Below are 18,468 nucleotides of genomic sequence, written 5' to 3'. Positions count from 1 at the left end.
GAATTTCGGTTGCTTTAGAAATAAATGTAGTTCAAAGCTCTCTACAAGATATCTGCTGCTTGAAAAAAGCAATTCCTCGAACATAACTCGTGTGTCAGAAATCTGCTTACTGTTTATATCATAGTGATTTGAAAACCTGGCTAATCTAGCCATCTGAGTTTTAAATGAGGCCATGAACCCAATGTGACAGAAGTGGGTTGCCCCGTGGGCTGCGCACAGCCCAGACAGGAAGAAAGCAAAACCACCTACCATCCATATCTAGTGATGGGCCCTGCTAGTTATTGCACAGAATCAACACCAAAAAAAGAGCCCCACAATATATTAATTTTCCAATAGATGAATTGTACCAACGTTTTAAAAACGTATTTTCAAGCCTATATTGCCAAGCAGGAAGAACGTTCAAAACAGAAGAGATTAAAACTGTAGATTTTTTCCCAAGAAAATCAGTTGTTTTAAAATATGAAACATAATCACATGCTCTCTTTTACACACACACAAACATATACCCCCTCAGTTCTATTATTAACATTAAAGTGAAAAGCAAATTGGTTTCAAAAGATCCATCAGTTAAACCATGTCCTGTAGCTCCGGAAATGAATAAAGGGAATTTTTAAAAATTAAATAGCATCTGTATTTCTAATACCATCACCAGTTTACCTACACGAGACACATGCTTCTGTACAACAATGTAAACTTCACAGCAAGCCGTTTTTACATTCATTAGAGAGGAGTTTTTCCATTTTCTTTAAATTACAATGTAATTTTGGGCTGCGATTGCTGAACACACAGGTAAGCCAACAATAACAGTACAATTTAGTTTCACAGTGGTTTTCTTTAACATAAAGTTCATTTTAAGTGTCTTTGCAAAGCATTTCACATTAAACTTAAGTTTCTAAGTGACCTTCTTTAGAGCCTCGTTCAGATATTTCCACCCTCTTGTCTTTATATGCTTGGCATGTGTATTGTTTGACTGGGATACAGAATGGGAGACTGGCTTGTTTTATCTGTGTTTTTGAGTCCTCTGTTGTAGAAAGAAAATGTCCTTCATGAGATGTCGAAGCCTTCACTGCACACACAAAATCTGGGGCGAGTCCAGGCCCAGGAGCCTGACCAGCCCACCACCAAACAGAGACAAAGACGTTGCCGGAAAGTCACCTTTGCAAAAAGAAAGGGAAAAAAAGAGAGAGGCGGTGTGTGTGGGGGGGGGGGGGGGGTGGTAATGGGGAGGGGGTTATCCCATGGAATGAAAACACAAATGCACCATCCAGAGTCCGTATTTACAAACTAATAGAAAATATAAACATTATTGTATTTGGAACCAAGTCAAAACACCAGGAGGAGCTAAATTCAGATATTGCTTAAGTTATACATATATTTTCCAACAAAATAGGTCATCTGTTAAAAATAAAGGATCACTCAAGTCAATTATTGATTGGTTTCCTAATGATGAATTAAGGCTTATTACCTTATTTGATTAGAGGGTGTAGCATAACTTTTTCTATATGTATTTTCTTTTATTGATTTTGCAGAATCTCAACAATTGCACGTCTCAGAAGTTCAGGTTGATTTAGAATAAATATACACATGTGGTTTTACCAAAGACTAGTTTGAAAAGTTCCTTAAGCCCTTTGAGGGGTGCAGGTTTCTACGTTAAGAACAGTGCGTGGGCAACACGAACGTCTCATCAATCCTGAACATCGCTTCTGTTTTTTAAATCCTAAAGTCATGTCAGGCTTTCTGTGAGAGAGAAGTTATGGCGAGAAATATTTAAGTGTCATCAGCACAAAGGAGGTGAGTCCATAAAGCCAGCTTTCCGGCGAAAGGGTTGGAGGGCAGAGGGGTGGGATCCGAGACCAGGGAAGGCGGGGAGGGTGTGCCGAGAGGGAGACTCCTGGGGGAAGCTGCTGCAGACGGTGAATCTGCTGCAGACAGAATCTCCCATCAGAGCGCGGAAGCTGTGACAGAGTGGCTACCTTCTCGAGCTGCCTGCATTCCCTTGAATGCCAGCGACGCAGGAATGTCACAGTTGTGGGGGGAAAGTGGGGTGCCACTGGCATGTTGCCACCCATGTCCAGCAACATAACCAGAAGGAGCAGCGCTGTAGGTCATGTAGGGCGACACTTGGGCCGGGGTAGGATAAGGAGCCATGCTGGCTGCTGACACAAAACTGCTTACAGCTGGGAGACCATTTGGTGCCTAAAAGGAGTCGGAAAAGACAAGAGGTGAAAATAATCACATTAGAGTGGCTGACTTTTCCCCAGTTCTTAGAAAAACGCAGAATGTAAGTTCTGAGTAGTAACTGACAATATTCTGACTCTACCTTCTAATTTCTTTTTTCTAAGATTTGACTCTGTTTATATTCTAAATGCATTCAGTCTTGCTACTTAAATGTATTTTTTCCACAAAGATTTTGAGGAGGCTAAAACCAGAAAATCCACAGTATTTGCTTTTGCTACTTGGAATTATAGGAAGGAAACACAAGGTGAGGAAAGAATCAATTGTGATTAAGTACTCTTAGAATCCGTTCAGCTCCCTGTCTGCCTTTGTCAGCTTTCCCCCACACTCCAGTTTTGTTTGGCTCTTTTGTTGAGATCTTTGTGAAGGGCCTGGTTGGTGTACTTTCATTTCCAGTAAAGAAGGGCAGAGTGCGGGCTGTCATTTTAGAAACTCAAAATGAGCATGACCTTTGTTGAATAAAACACGGCCATATTTTAAAACATCACGTTGAAAATGCCTATTGGACAAAGGACATGCAAAGATCAGGCAGTCTGTCTATAAGGGTTTTTTAATGAAGATGAGGGAGGTATTTTTTCCAGAGTTATTTTATTAGAAAGGAAACTGTCAGAATATGAAAGGATTACATATGCATGGTTTTGAAATTGGAAAATTTGCTTGCAAAAGTTTTACGGCTCTGTGATCTGAAGTTTTAGAAGCCACGTGGATAAATCTCTTGAAATGAATTTAAATGTAAAATCTTAGTTTGCAAACAAAACACAGCAACTCTGGCAGGCAAGTCTGCCTCGAAACCTTGGCATGCGATAAATTATTGTTGGTATCGTTACTATTAACAACACCAAAAACACCCTGATTTCTAATCCTGATTCTGGCATGAATACTCAGCACCCTTCTTCAAGTAACTTAATTTTCCCCCTTCAATTTCTACATTGTTTAGAAATAAGGAAAATGCTATTTCCTGGTGGTGATCTGAATAAATAAACATATCGCCATATTTCCTAATGAAAATATAATGTAAATAATAGAAATATAATTCATAAAAATCAATCAATCCTTAGAGGTAAGAAAAGCAGACATATGTTGGATACTATTTCCAATTCAATAGCAACACAGAAATTGTTTTCCACTGTAATTCATTTGGTTATTATTTTTACTTCCATGTCTATGAGAATGCAACAGTGGGGGGGTCTCAAAAATTATTTTCTCAATGTAGAGTAATGCATGGAGTAAAATATATACATGGATGTGATTTAACACTGCTTGTGAATTTCTGTCAAAATAAGAATAAAAGTAGAGGGGTTAACTTTATGTAGTTGGTTCTATAAGAACACACACCTCGTGTTCTTTTTTTTTTTGTCAGAGTGCTTGTTCTTTGAAAAATGGGGAAGAAAGGAAACTGAGGTTTCCTGAATCTGTCTTATGTCTCAGGCACTAAGAAATACCCAAAGTATTTTATCAAATAATTAGAACTGATAAACTGTAGCTCATTTTAACCTGAGTTTATAATAATTACAAGATAATTTATAATGAGTAAAACTCTATGTTTAATTGCAATTAAAATGTGATACAAAGGATGACGTTCTGATTTTTAAGAAAGAAGCCACTGCACATCATTGTTGAATATAAATGAAATCTTATCCTCTTTTTATACAAGAGAATATAGATTAAGGAGTTTAGCCATTTACCCTAGGTCAATCAATCAGCAAATCCATGGCCATGTGTTAAAAGAAGTCATCACCCCTTCTGATACAGGATTCTCTGTAGCAAATCATACTGTTTATCCGGGACAATTAAGAGATACGATTTCATTTCAAACCAGAGCATCTTTTCTGGTAAAAGATTCTTTCCTCTTCTAGAACCTGACACTCAGTCTTAGGCCCTAATTCTGTTTCTTAACTCCTAAAAAAACACCTCTTTTTCCTGCTTTCTGAGAATGGCTCATTAGAAAATGGCTTAAAGGACAAACACTTTAAGGCTCTCTCAGCAAATGAGTATGAAGATCAAGAACTGGCAACCTGCAGAAGAAATTTAGCATTGCAGAGATTATATTTCTGATCATCATTATCTAGAATCTTCCCAATAACCTAAAAGAAATTAGTTTGGAAAGGAATTGCTCCAGCTCAATTATGGAAAGGTGTCTGCATCTGTATCTGGTCTCTTCTATTCTAGCATTAATTAATATTTTATACACCAAGAATCATAAAATAAGAATGTTAAGACTAAAGTGTTAAGGTTAAAATTACTTTAAAACTAATCAATACTTTTGCTCAACATTTGACCAATACATGGGTTAGATATGTAGTATTATACAGAAACAACATATTATTTAGCAACACAGCAGAAAAAAATGTATTGGTGAATTCTGTTTTTCATCACAGCTAAATTTTTCCTATTCGTTCTTTTCTCTTTATATATTTTTTTCTATCATTCAACTTTATAGATCTCTGTGAAATACTTGCTTTATCATGTTCCCCTTTTCCCTCTCCCTTCCATACATCCTTGCTGCCAGAACCACTGCTCACTGATGTTACCCCTTTATTGGGGGCACTTCAGCTCCTCGAATGTCATGTCTACAATCCCTGACGTGGGTCCACTTCTTTTTACCCAGAGATGTTCTCCTAAGAAGCCAGGCTGGAGTGGACTCTCATTTTACATAATGCTCCTAGGATTTGTGGGAAGTCAAAACACTGGATTTAAGCTCACGTTACCATCAGGTGCCTTATTTATTCCATAACTACATTTGTTCATCAACTGTAAAAAAAAAAACAAAAACCACAAATAATTATTTCCAGATTTGTCCATTTTCTATTAAGGTACCAAATTTTTTGTTAAATATTTCAAAGTTCTCTAAAATCTGCAATATTTTTAGAGTCATTTTAGTGATGCAGGCCCCGCTATACTGCAGAAAGGAAGGTTGGGAAGGGAACCTCAGAGAAGTCTGACCTCCTCATCGTTAGAAGGAGGCAAGGGAATGCTCAAGATTTTGCTTTAAAAAAAAAAAACAGAAATCTTTAAACAGTATAGAAATAGCTCTTAGCTTTCACTCAGGTTAAATTATGACCTAGATTTGGGGTGGAAAAGTTTTGTCTTAATTTCCCTTTTTACTTTTAAAGTTCATATTAAAAAAACTTTTTAAACGGCATAATCAAGATGAGAGAACAAATATGCTTTAAATAAAATGTACCTGCCACCGTCACCATTCATTCCAGTGACCCAATAAACACATCAATTTTCTCACTATTTATTTTGAAACATGACATTAGTAAAAGATATAAATCTCTACCAGGTAAAGTAATTGTTATTTATGAAGCAATAATTGAAAGAGTAAAATTTTCCACCATAAAGGAAAACAACTACAGGTAGCATTGATGTTTGTTTATTCTTTCCAGTAAAAGAGTACATGACTTAAACTTCCCAAATCTGTTTAATGTTTTCAGTGAAGGGCATGTAATTAATCTGAAAAGCTAGTTAGGCTGAGTAGAGACTACCAAATGTACACCATAAATATCATGGGAGCAAACATGCTAAATTACTCTATTTAATTGGATTGTAAATATGATTTATAAATCGACCAACATATGGAATCCCCAGGGAAGAGTAAACAAATTTTCCAAATGAAACCCCAGCAATGGGCAAGTAATGGAAATCTCATTTCTGAAAATGACTTTACCTAAAGATTCCATAAATAAGACCTCAATCCATCAACCCCCTTTTCATGTGGATCATGTGGATCTTCCAGGGAAGCCACGAGAATCCTTTCCTCTAAAGAACTGTACAAGGGTCCTCCCTAAGGCAAACTATCTTCAACCTAATTTTGAGAATGAGATTTACTAATACAAAGTAAAATAGACCAAATTGTATACCGTGGAAAAAGTAAGTTCCTTGTTTTGTTGAATGTTTCCAGAAAAAGACAGATTTTATCCCACTGACATTAAACAGAAGAGTCCAGGAAAAAAAATATGTTAATATGCAATGTATTCTAGTTACGGTTATCACAAGAGTGAATGAAAGTATGACTTTTCATTGTGTTCTAAAATGTTACACAGATTTGCCAGTTTTAAAAAATATTTTCAAATGACTATGTTGAGAAGCTGTATTGGCAAAGAGTTAGACTATAAACAGTCTGAGGACAGGGTCTTGCCTTTAATCATCTCACATCCCTACAAAATGGGACACATTATAGGTGTTTCATCATCACTTGTATACTTAAGTTAGTGCAGCCTTTTGAAAGCAAACAATGTGATGCTCTTGCTTTTAAAAACAAGGAAAAATAAACAAAAAAACTAGGCACCCTTTATCACAGAATAAGCAAAATGAGTAAAGCTGTTGAAAAGGTACATAAAAGTTGTAACCTAGCTATTTCATTATTTAATTTATGGTCATTGCATTTATTCCCCTCCCCCCACCACTGCCCCCAGAGAAAGGGGAAATGCATTAGTTTCCAAACACTCAGGACCAGGAAAAAAACTGGTATGACAACCGTCTGGCAACTAGAGGTTATAGACAATTCCTCAAATTCTGGGAGTTGTCTACTCAACATTTTCTTTCTTGAAGAAAATGCAAATAGTAGTGCCAAGTCTTTAATCCACAATCTTTCATCCACTCATCAGCCCTACCTGGTCCTTCTCTTATGATAAAATGAGTTGACCCTGGCTTTATAATAAAGTATGTTCAGCCACAAACAGCTGTGCTTCACCTAGAATTTCCACTTAGGTATCATAATCAAGAAAAAGCTTCAGACCTGAAAATAACAAGATTCTCTTTTTGTGTGTGTATGAAGTCATTTTTCTGGCTGCTATTCTACCCTTAATTCATTATGCAATAACCTAGTAAAATAAATCTGACGAAATGAAATGACAGTTGTAAATATGATTTCAACATCCATCCAAAAGGATCTTAATTATATTTAGTTATCACACTGCAGATCTAATTGTCTCTAGGTAATGGAAAGCTGCTATTTTAAATCTTTTTCTAAATTTTATGTTTCCAAAATGTTATTAAAATTGATGTAGCCTTGAAAAAAATTCAAATAGCTTTTTTTGGTATTTCATATGACATGTTTTACCAATACATAATTACTAATTTTAAAACATAGTTAAAAGCTAGCCAGATCAAAGAATATTTTTCATAGTAGATAATATGAATTTCAAAGACTATTAACATTTGCCTGAAATTGATTCTCTATAAAATTATAAATTATTTAGTATAAAATAACTTTATTTAATATGAAGAAAAATCCAGGGCAACTTCATTATATTTAAGAACAGTATGTCTACAAGGACAGTCTGTCAAATAATGCACTAGAAAATTATACTCAGGCAATACTATATTTTAAATATAATGTACAAATGAATGTTTCATAAGAATTTCAGATTAATTTATGTCTCCAAATTAAACTCTTTTCACATCTCATTTAACTCTGAACTTTTTCTTAAGTTCAAGTATTTATAGACTATTCTCCATTCCTGATATCTCAATTTGTAGCTAATTTTATATTAAACTTACTGTCTGAGTTGATTTCACTACTCCAAAATAAAGATACTCAAAGCTTATAAATCCACCATTCAGATTACTTGAATCAGAGTACCAGATATTCTTTTTTTTTTCCCCTTGAGAAAGTATGCCTAACAATACAAAGAAAATTTCAACACCTATACAACTGCTTATGAACTCTTTAAAAAGAATGAGGCAGTAATTCACTAAGTACTATATAAAAGGGTAGATATAGTCCAACCTCATGTTTCTCTATATGTTTTGTTTGTTGTTGAGGTTTTTTTTTTGCCATGCAGTTGCATTCAAGAGAGTTTTATATTTCCAACAGAAAAGAACCAGCCATTAGGATCCAGAGAAACATTATTGTCATTGAGAGTTAAATGAGATTAAAGAGTTCAAGCCCAACATTAAATGTAGGTGAAAAAAGTAAAAATAAATATCCTTTTTCTTCTATCCTCAAAGATAGACAATAAGGATTTCTGAATGGCACTATAAAATATCAATTGCAGTATAACAGTAATGTGTACAACAAGTTTGAATATTCTAATGTTTTAAAAACAAGATAGATGTGTGCATAAGGTTCTAATTACTAGCAATTGGGCAACTTTCTTTGCAGTTTAAGCTGAAAACAGAAACTCTAGATTACAGTAATCAATAGAATCTATGATCAATTGTTGGTAATTTTACAGGTATATTCTGACAAAGGATTATGCTCTAAGTCCTATGATCCTGAACTCTCAATTTCCTCCTTTATTAACTAAAATGAAACTGAGATCATATAATAGTGTGCTATTTAATAACAACCATAAATACCATAAAAGTATTATGGGCAAAAATCTTGAGAATTTTTTTTTTTGTCAAAGACTTTCAATTTTTGTTCATAACACAGAGAAAAGTGTTACCCAAGTTTACGCTAGGATTGTAGAAAGATACATATGCTGATAACATTTTGAAAAATAACCTTAATAAAATTACCCTTCAAATATTTGTAGGAGAAATGCATATATATATATGGAATACATACACACACACCTTACATTTCCAAGTTTGTTGATGAGCAAATTTTAATGTATAACTTTACCCTCAAGGAAGTTAATGTCTAAACTCCAAAACTGCTCACAAAATGATACATTCTAAGTATATGTGTCTACTTAGCACACCTTCAGCATTAAGCACTATTTTGACAGCTATAATAGAGTAGCTGCTGACTGAACTGAACTGAACTGACTTAATTATGCATGGAAATTTTTCAAGTTTTGAAATTTTACATCATTTATAGTATCTTAAAACATGGCAATGCAGAAGGTTAGCAGATTGCCATTAAGAACTTTCCAAATGAAAGTTTGATACAAATGTCTTTTTGTTCAAAAAAATTTTTATTTTTTCTCAAGCATTTAGAACAATGCTTATTGGCCACTTGTTTAAATTACTCATTCTTATAAACCTGATCATTTAGTGATTTGATAGTCACTGCATAAAATGTAATGGATTTTTAATGTTCAGAAAATACAAAGTAGATTACTTAACACTGTTCTATTTTTATTTTAAATTGACTGGTTTCATTTTGAAGTGTGTGTATTAACCATTTCTAAACAAGATTAAACACTAGGTCTATAATTCAAGGGAGTAAAAATAAAAGTAACCCTAAAGATTCTTGGATTATGACACTGCTTTATTTATAAACTAGGTTCATCAACTCTATGTGGGAGTTTTTTTTTTCAGCTCTATACTTCACAATGTTATTTCAGGAAATGATGACCTAATAAACATTACTGAGCACCTATTAAATGCTTACTACTCTATATGCTGGGTGCTTTATAGACATGCTATTGTTTGTAACAAAATACCTTGACACTTTCTATGAACTCCCTGATCAAAGTATATTGTGACAAAATAAAAAACTGCTTGTTTTTAAATCAATCTCTAAGCACCATTTCTATCCATAGGCAATATTTAATGAATACTTAAATATTTAATGAATATTTAATGCCTATTCTATCCATAGGCAATATTTAATGAATACTTATGTGCCCCCTGGTTGTATTATCACATTGAAATTTCACACTGCTTGAGGTTGGGCCTATTATTTCCCTGTTTTATAGATTAAAAAAACAGAGACTCTAAAAGGTTAAATAACTTGCTTAGGTGGCAGTGGTGCCATTGAACATAAAGCCTCTTCTGTACTACCTGCTGTTTTGCAGAAGGTGGTAATGACAAACTTTCTTATCATTTCTTGTTCGCATGCTTTACAAATAGTCAGGAAAGGGACCCTCCTTCCTTGCTATTTTCTGTGATATTTGTCATGGGAGAGCTACTAATATCTACGGCATTCTGTTTTAACAAAATAAAGGAGGGAAGAGAAAGTGGAAATGGTGTTTGTTAGAGAAAATAAAGACTAGGATTTTTTTTTTCCCAAGTGAATAAGAGTTACAAGTTCCATTGAGTGGAAAAAACTGATTAGATGAAAACATTGAAAGTTTTAAGATTTCAAAATAATAAAACGAAAACTGGGTATTTTGAGACTCTGGAATAGGAGTTTGGCATGAATAAATTTGCAAACCTACATAGGTCTGTTCAGAGAGAAGGTCCGGCTTTGTTGTTTTTTGAGAGCTTTGAACTCCTGACTCCACCGTGGTGATGAATTTAGACTCAAAACTCTGGGGCTTTTGTTGTTATGGTTGTTTAGCTTTTCTCAAGGAAAAGAAAAAACAACAACAACACGGGGTGTTTTAAGTTTTCTTTTGGAGAGTCGAGGGAGGGACAGAGGGAAAGAAAAATTAAACGGTCGACAGCCAGTCCGTATAATTTGAGGTTTTCTCACTAACCTCCCTGGGGAGATGACGACGTGACCTTTAATCGGGGCGCGGGAACTGTCTGAAGTTTCTCTGGCTGCCCTCTACTCGCCGTCGCGGGGCCCGCCACGCGCGCCTGTGCCCGCGGAGCCGCGGACCGTCCGTGCGGGAGGAGCCGCGGCGCCGCGCCCTCGGGCGTGCAGGCCGCTCGCCGCGCGCAGCTGGGAACCCACGGCCGCTCGCCTGGCCCCTCGGAGACGCCGTCCCGTCCCGGGTGAATGTGGCCCCGACTCGAGCCGCGGAGAGGGCTCGGGGCGCAAGCCGTTTGGCCAACAGGCCCCGAGGCGCTTCCAGGGCCGCCGCTCCGGGGCCCCGGCCGAGGGGTCGAGGCCTCACCCCGCCCTCGCGCGTCTGGGCGTCGTCCCGCCCCCGCCGCCCTCGCCCGGGGCTCGTGGCCGTCACGGGGAGGCGGCCAGGGCTTCCCCTCGGTCGAGGCTTCGAGAGGAGCCCGGGCCTCCGTCGCCCAAACCCCCGCGGCCCACCCGGCGGGGCCCCCGCCTCCTCACCTGCGCGTACTTGGCTTCCTGCTCCAAGGCCCCCTTCTCCAGCCCGTTGACCGCGTGCGGGGCGGCGGCGGGGAAGTTGCTGCGGCCCAGGCTGCTCCACTCCTCGACCTTGGGGCTGTGGTAGGGGGAGCTGTCGCTCACTCCTGGGGGGAGGAGGAGAGGCCGTCAGGCTGGAGGGCCGACCGCGCGCCCCCTCCTGAGACCTGCTCGGAACCCGCGACCCGCGAGCGCCGGGGCCGCGACCTCGGTCGGCCCCCTGCCCTCCGCCTCCAAGGGGTGCGGGGCCCGCCTCTCCGGCCGGCAGCCCAGGGCCCGGCCCAGGTGACGCCTCGGAGTAGGCCTCTCCCCGCTCTCTGCCCCACGCCCGCGGGAAGACATTTTTTTTTTTCTCTTTTAACCGGCCTTTGATTACCTCCTCCCATCCTCGCTCCCCTGGGGAAACGAGTTGAAGGAATCTGAAGTTTCCCCCGAATTTTCTTAAATCGGGGAAAGAACTCGTGAAACTGGACGCCCCGTTCTCCCCAGTACTAACCCAGGGTCGACTGGGGTTGACAAAAACCTGACACTGGTGCGGGAGAAAGGGTCGTGCTGGCCTAACTATGCCTGTTCTGGCGCTCAGAAACGTCCAGAAAGTGTTCACTGTGGTGTGCGGATCTAGTACTTAAGTCAACAGATGAAACAAAAGACCTGTAAAGTCTTCTGCAAACAAATGACTAAAGGATGCCCACAATATACATGCAAAGCATGAGTGCATAGGTGTGTGCCTACCTTGTGTGTGACTACCCTTCGTGCTCTATCTCTACACATTAAATACTGAGGTTATGTGCATATGACTCAATAAACAAACAGTACAATTACCACTGTAAGTGCCACCAGTGTCAGAGGTAAGGTCATAGGTTTACTTTTTCAATGAAACAAAAGGTTAGGAAAATTAAAGAGGAATTAAGTGTTTTGGAAAAGAGGTAAAGCTGTCAACTATGCTTTATGCTCGTTATAGAGCCGCAAAGAAAATTATATGATGTAAACCGATCACCACAATACCAAGAGGTGTGCATGTTAAATCATCAGCACCTTTAAGTGAGCAAGTACAATTTTAAAGAGAAGATATTTGAAAACTAGGAGCAGTTTGTCTTTGGGAGCCATGGGTGGAGGACAGAAGTTTGACAAAGCTACTCCTACGATCTTAAACACTTCCATCTGATACTGAGCTTCAAAGCAGGGCAATCATTTTGAGGAAAGATCATTTGTAGAAATAATCATTTTATATTCACAGATTTGTCAGAAAACAGGTTGTTTAAAGCTGGCATCCAGAATCAACAATATGTAGAATGAAGAGTTGCTTCTCTCCATAATCTAATACTTTTCCAACTGACATCTGGTCTGATTGTAGGTTCCCTAGGGAAGAAAGGTTTTCTTTTCAACTCTGTCAGTCTTTTTTCACTATGCCTCCCCCTCGCCAAAGAATTAAGATTGTGTTCCAATTTGCACCAGGAAATAGTATTTTGGCCCAGAACTGCCAGTCTTTCCTTGCCTTCCCAGACAAAAGGCAATCGGTGGGCACAAGTCTGAAGTTATCTTAAGAAATTGAGATCCCCCTTCGCGCCCCCATTTCTGCTGATCTCACACTTTCCCATGAACAGGGGCTTCCTTTAAATGTCAGTGAGGTCAGTTTATCCTATAAATCAAGGGCAAACTCTCTCCAACTAAAGCTCCAGCCAGCTCCAAATAAGACAAAACTGGGCCCTTAGAAGGATCCTGTAAAGTCACAGAAAACAAGAAGATGAGAAATCAGGGCTATGGTTAATTGTTTAAAAAGATAATTGTGCCAATGTGGTGGCAACTGAGAAAGGCAGGAAATAATTAAATGAACTATTTCCCCTTTTCCTATTTAATTTCCCACCCCCCGCTCTTTTTAAAGTTTTGGTTGAGAAATTAAGAAGATAGGCTCTTTATCTCTGCATTATTTAAATTCTGCGTCTAGGGCATTTTTGACTTTGTTTTCTCCCTACTGAGAAAGAAGTTAACACTGTTTTGTGTTTTGTTTTATTCTGTTTTAACAACGCAGTAAAAGAAAACAAACTCGGGTCTCCTGCGGAAGCCCGACTGAGCATAAGGGCGCGGGGAATCATCCTTAGCAGCAGAATAAGACACAACACGCAAGGTCAAGAGTGAGAAAGGAAAGGAACAGTGGGGTGGCACCACTGAAAACGTGCAGGGACGGGATGTCCACTAGCATTCCCTGGGACTGGCGGACCCTAAAGAGAAGCGGCAGGCGCGGGGAAAACGGCAAAGAACAGAAGAGAGGACAGCGTGGAATCGCCGTGCATTTTCCCTTCATTATAGCGGTGGTTGGCGCCACTTCCTAGGATATATATGTGCTAAAATCTGTTAAGGTAAAAAGTGTCCGGTGGCGGGGAGGAGGAGAGCGGGAGAAAGAGAGAAATAAAGCAGAAAATTAGTCCCAGAATGAGCAATGGTCTAACATGCAAGTTACTAATAGTAACTTCGGGACCTCCGTTTCCGAGGAAAATGAAGTGAAGCATAAGAATGAAACCAATTAGGTGACATTTGAACTTCCTGCCTGAGCAAATTTGGTCTGATTGCCAGAATGCAAGAAGAATACTGCAATTTCTACAGAGTCCCCGACTCCCCAAACAAGCCGCCCGAAGCCGTGTCTGCAGCCGGCAGCTCCACGCCCGCTCGGGCCTCTCAGGCTGCGCCCCAAGTCCGGCCCCGGCCGCGCTCTCCAAGTGAGCGAGCTGGTCCGAGGCTGCCGCGGCGCGAGAGGCGGGGGAGGGTGGAAAATGCGAACCATGTGTTGGGGATGGGGGATGTTATGGGTCTGGTAGTTTGAGATGAGGCAGTAGACTGTGTGTGGCAAGGAAACGAAGGGCATGAATTTCACGTTAATGAGATCAGGACACCCCCTGGGAGGACTCCTGACGTTTCCAAAGGGAAACGTCTCAGGTGGTGGGACAGACGCAGGCCCCTGGAGGCGCAGATGCGGTAACCCCTGAGAGGGTGCGGAGCGAAGCTCTGCACAATCCCATATCCGGGCCCCGGGCCCTTACCTTGGTCGGTGATGGAGCGAATGCCCAGGATGTCGGTGACGGAGTGCGAGGAGGGCCAGGTGCGCGGCATGGCCACTGAGCCGGGGATGGCTGGCACCCCCGGCGGCGTGGGCACCTTAGCGGCGGCCGCCGTGATGGGGCTGGGGTACGAGTAGATGTGGTTATAGGGTAGCGCCGGCTGCGGCGCCGGTTGGTGCTGCTTGTAGGAGTCGTAATGGCCCTGTTGGGCCAAGTTGCCGATCTTGTTGCGCAGGATGCGGCTGATGGAGCTCACCGAGGGCACGTTGTACTTGTCACACACGCCGTCCGCCAGTAGGCGGTCCCTTATCTCCCAGGCGAAGATGCCGGGGTCTCTCTGCTTGTAGGTCCGGATGTGCTTCACCACGGTGGGGGTGGTGACCCGAGGCTTGCTGCCCCCAATGGCTCCTGGCAAGATCGAGCCTGTCTCATTGTAGCGAGCCAGGATCTTGCTGACGCAGCCGTGCGAGACCCGTAGCTGGCGGCTGATGTCACACGGTCGGATGCCCAGTTGGGCCAGCTCCACTATGCGAAGCCGGATGGCGTTGGGCAGCGGCCTCCCGTTCACGAATACTCCTCCCAACTGGTTTACCTCCCCAAAGGCTGGCTCTGCAAAACGAACACACGGCGCGCGGGGACGCGCACCCACAGTTTGGGACAACCGCTTGCCACTCGGCCTCCGCGCGCGTCAGGGGGCAAGACGGAGGCACCCGCCTGGGACTAAGGACCCGGGCTTTCACCAAACCATACGGTCCCCGAGCCTTGAGGAACCGCGGTTGAGTCAGACCCTCCTCCCTCATTACGGCAGTGCCTGCGGCCGATACAAGCAAATAAAGTGGTGAGACGCGGGGCCTCTCCGAGTGTTCAGAAGCCTCCGAAGCAGGCGAGGAAGTCGGTCTTGACGCTGCAAAGCGGCTACTTCTCGCCCACTCGGCGCTAATGTCCTTGGGCCGCTCCCCCTTGATCCCCAGCGCCCCGCCTAGGGACCTGCGCAATTAGACATAGTCTTTTTTTTTTTTTTTCTGGTTGGCTTTTTTACCCTGTGTACGCGAAACAAAATTTGGTCCGCCACCGGGGCGCGGGGCTTGCTGATGCCACCGCTCCCTAGTCTTGAAATCAGAAAATGGCATCAACAGCAGCAACCCAGTAGCCAGTGTTCAGACTGAGCTGCTGCGAGCCGCTGACCCTTAGCGTGTTCCTACAACTTGTAGGAACACGAGCAAAGTCAATAAGGAGAGTGTGAGCGCTCAGTGGTGCGCGCCCTCCCTCCCTCCCTCGCCCGCTCGCTCCCTCCCTCCCTTCCCGGCTCTGACAGCGTACCCCGCCGCCACTCACCCATTGCTCCGAGCAGTACACCAACCGGGCCCCAGTTCCGCACTCCCAGAAAGAAACTCTTCGTGTGGCCTTAGTGGCCCGTCGTGCTGCTGCCCCGGGCCGCCGGTGCCTCCGCGTCTCCCCGGGAGGAGGCGGCGAGAGTGCAAAAGGAAGGAGTAAAAGGAAGTCTGTGCCCCGCTGAAAGAGGCTTGAGTTCTGCATTTCAATCTAAGCAGCAACGTGGGCTGGGCTGAGCGGGGCCGGGCGGCTCCGTCTATCACTCACTAGGGGCACGCCCCCAAAGAGGAGGGCCCGGAGGCAACCTGCGTGATGATTGGTTTGGCCCGTTGAGCGACAGCACAGTCCGGGAAAGTTCTTCCGCTGTCTCTTTCAATCTCGCTCTGCACCTGGGTGACTAAATACAATGAAAAGAGGTGTTTGACACCTTCCCAGGGGCAGCGCAAACAGCAAAATCGGGCTCTTAAAAATGCTGAATAAGCAATCGAAAGCTTTTGATCTGAATACGAGAGACTCGAAGGGAGAAGGGGCCGAGAAAAGTTCTTTGTGGGGAAGACAGACATCTCAGAATTTAAGTTAAAACTCTAGGTGGGAGGTGAGCGCCACCGTCTTTGATGGTGGCCATGGTGAGGGTTCTTAGAATAGCCTGTCATGCAAGCTTCAAGAGGTTGTCAAGAGAGGATGGCTGTTACCAGCGGATCTTACAGTACTACATCCTACGCCGGGAGACCAGAGCGCAGGTGTGAGAATGTAGGCCGTCGGAGAGACAAGGAGCGTAGGGGAGACCTAGCCAAAGGGTCGCAATGAGTCGGACACGAAACTGAGCGACTAAACACGAGCAGGAGCCAGAGGAGGAGGCCACTGTTACCTCCAGGTAGACACCGCTCTCCTCGCCTGGTGACTAACTCCCCACAACAGTCTCTAGAGAGTTCATCCAGGAACGCGGGGTCAAACATTAGCCTAGGCTCCAAGCAGGAACGTAATTACACGCGACTACAGCGAGCGCATAGCCAACTTTAACCACTGACAGGCACGGGGCACTCTCTGCGGAACCCAGTGCGCTGGAGAGCTCAGCCATGTTGCTGGTTCGCTGGCCCTTGGTGCCAATGACATTCGCCGGTTTTCCCCCACCAATGAACCACTGCAAAGGGCTTGTGTTTAAATATGAAACAGACTCGTTCCGAAGAACGTGAACACCGAACCTGCACATGCATGTATGTGATTCCCTCATCTCACTAGCTGCCAGAGGCCCTGCAGTTAAGCCTACCTTCCTAATTCATGCTAAGTCTAATGTAAAGTGTACAGTAGTCTTTTTAGCAGTCAAAGTTATTCACATTTTGAGTATGGGTTTATGGAGAATGCGAATCAAAATTAAAAGCAAGGCGGGAAACATTTTTAATGAACCTGGGAGTTTGCACTGCTGCAGGGTCGAGGCTATTGACACTGCCTCTTGACAGCCATAAGGTTACCTCCTCTGGTGTGCAAAAGTTTCAGTCCTGAGGAATGGGCTCTGGTTTACACATAGGGAAGCTGACTGGGCCCCAGTCTAGGCCAGTGACAAGAGCCCAGGAAAACTCATCATCAGCTGTGCTTTTTGAAATGAGCAGTAATCTCCAGATCCTCACACTTCCATAGCAGGGGTGCACTCTTAGTTGAAATGTACAGGTATGAAGGATTTGAAAGATAAAGGAACAGTGAAGTCAAACATCCTTAATTCTTTACAACCAGCTTCTTGTGGAAAGTCCCACAACTAGACATACTTGAACTTGTCTGCCTTTGCGGTTGTTGTTTCTGTTTCAGTTGTTTAAAATCTCCAAGTTTGACTTGACAGCGATTTCACCAGGGTCTGATCCCCCAATACCTGTTACGTGGCATCTACATGTAGTACAGGTATTCTACAACTCGGAGGGCCTTTGTGGATCACAAATTTGAAAAGCAGCAGATCGCTGTGGGGCAATTTGAGTCTGCGACATCTGAGGGGAGCATACGATTTTGCCTTAAGCTTGTGCGAAGGAATGAACGTGCTGGTCATCTTGATCCAGAGTTCCTCTGACTCCTCTTCCCTCTCACCACACCGAGTAGCGACCCCTGCGCAGTCTCTATGCCCAGTCCAGTGAGGGCTTCTCGGGCTTTTCTGGGCTGTAATGTCGATAAACATTAGAAGGCCGATCGCCTTCTAATTGGCCAAGATCCAGTGCCGCAGTGTTCTTCTTTACAGGGCTTTAACAGTTCTGCAGCACCAGCCTGGCGTGATCCAGAAACTCGTATTGTTTGGCGCTCTGGCTAGGAGGACCTAACACACAACACCCTCTCGTTCGCCCCCAAATCTCTCAGTTTCCTCATATTTCCCCGGACTCTCCAACCGGTTTGGGCTTCCCTGGTGGCTCAGACGATGAGGAATCTGCCACAATGCGAGAGACCTGGGTTCGATCCCTGGGTCAGGAAGATCCCCTGGAGAATAAAACGGCAACCCACTCCAGTATTCTTGCCTGGAGAATTCTCCGGACAGAGGAGCTTGGCGGGCTACAGTCTACGGGGTCTCAAAGAGTCGGACATGACTGAGCGACTGACACACACGCCAACTTTGCTGCTGCCTCTCCTCTTCCACCTGTGGTCGCGCGCGGTCTCGGTCCCCTGCTCCGCGTCTCTTTCGGCCCAACAGGCCCTCTAACGCTGGCGAGAGCGGATCTTCGGCACTCTCAGCTCAGCGCATTCCCGAGAGCGAGAGAAGGATCTTGTTCGGGAGCACTAATTCTCAGCGGCAACCTGAGGCCGGGGCTCGGGGGCAAGAGGAGTCGAAGCTTCAGGAGACAAGACAGAGGCGCCCAACCCCAGATGCAGGAGCTGATGCAGACTCCTCCCTCCCCACCTCCCTGCCCGGACGCACTCTGAGCACTGTGGCCAGGTAGCCTGAGACCCGGCGAAAGACAGTGACCTAAAACGGAAAAGAGGGTTTGGTGG

The 18,468-nt window shown here is 43.2% G+C and overlaps 1 protein-coding gene across 1 annotated transcript; it reads right to left on the bottom strand.

Moving 5' to 3' along the window:
* Nucleotides 1-1,941: 1,941 nt before the first annotated feature.
* Nucleotides 1,942-16,585, bottom strand: PAX9 (paired box 9). Its single transcript, XM_068990977.1, has 7 exons — nt 16,495-16,585; nt 15,775-15,904; nt 15,511-15,687; nt 14,921-15,162; nt 14,158-14,784; nt 11,087-11,229; nt 1,942-2,196 (listed from the first exon to the last, which is right to left on the bottom strand). Exons 1-7 carry the CDS (start codon nt 16,583-16,585, stop codon nt 1,942-1,944), a joined length of 1,665 nt encoding a protein of 554 aa, XP_068847078.1.
* Between the last annotated feature and the right edge of the window lie 1,883 nt (nt 16,586-18,468).

The sequence above is a fragment of the Capricornis sumatraensis genome, chromosome 19 (assembly GCF_032405125.1).
Source record: "Capricornis sumatraensis isolate serow.1 chromosome 19, serow.2, whole genome shotgun sequence".
Lineage (NCBI taxonomy): Eukaryota > Metazoa > Chordata > Mammalia > Artiodactyla > Bovidae > Capricornis > Capricornis sumatraensis.
This window is presented reverse-complemented; position numbering and strand designations above follow the sequence as displayed.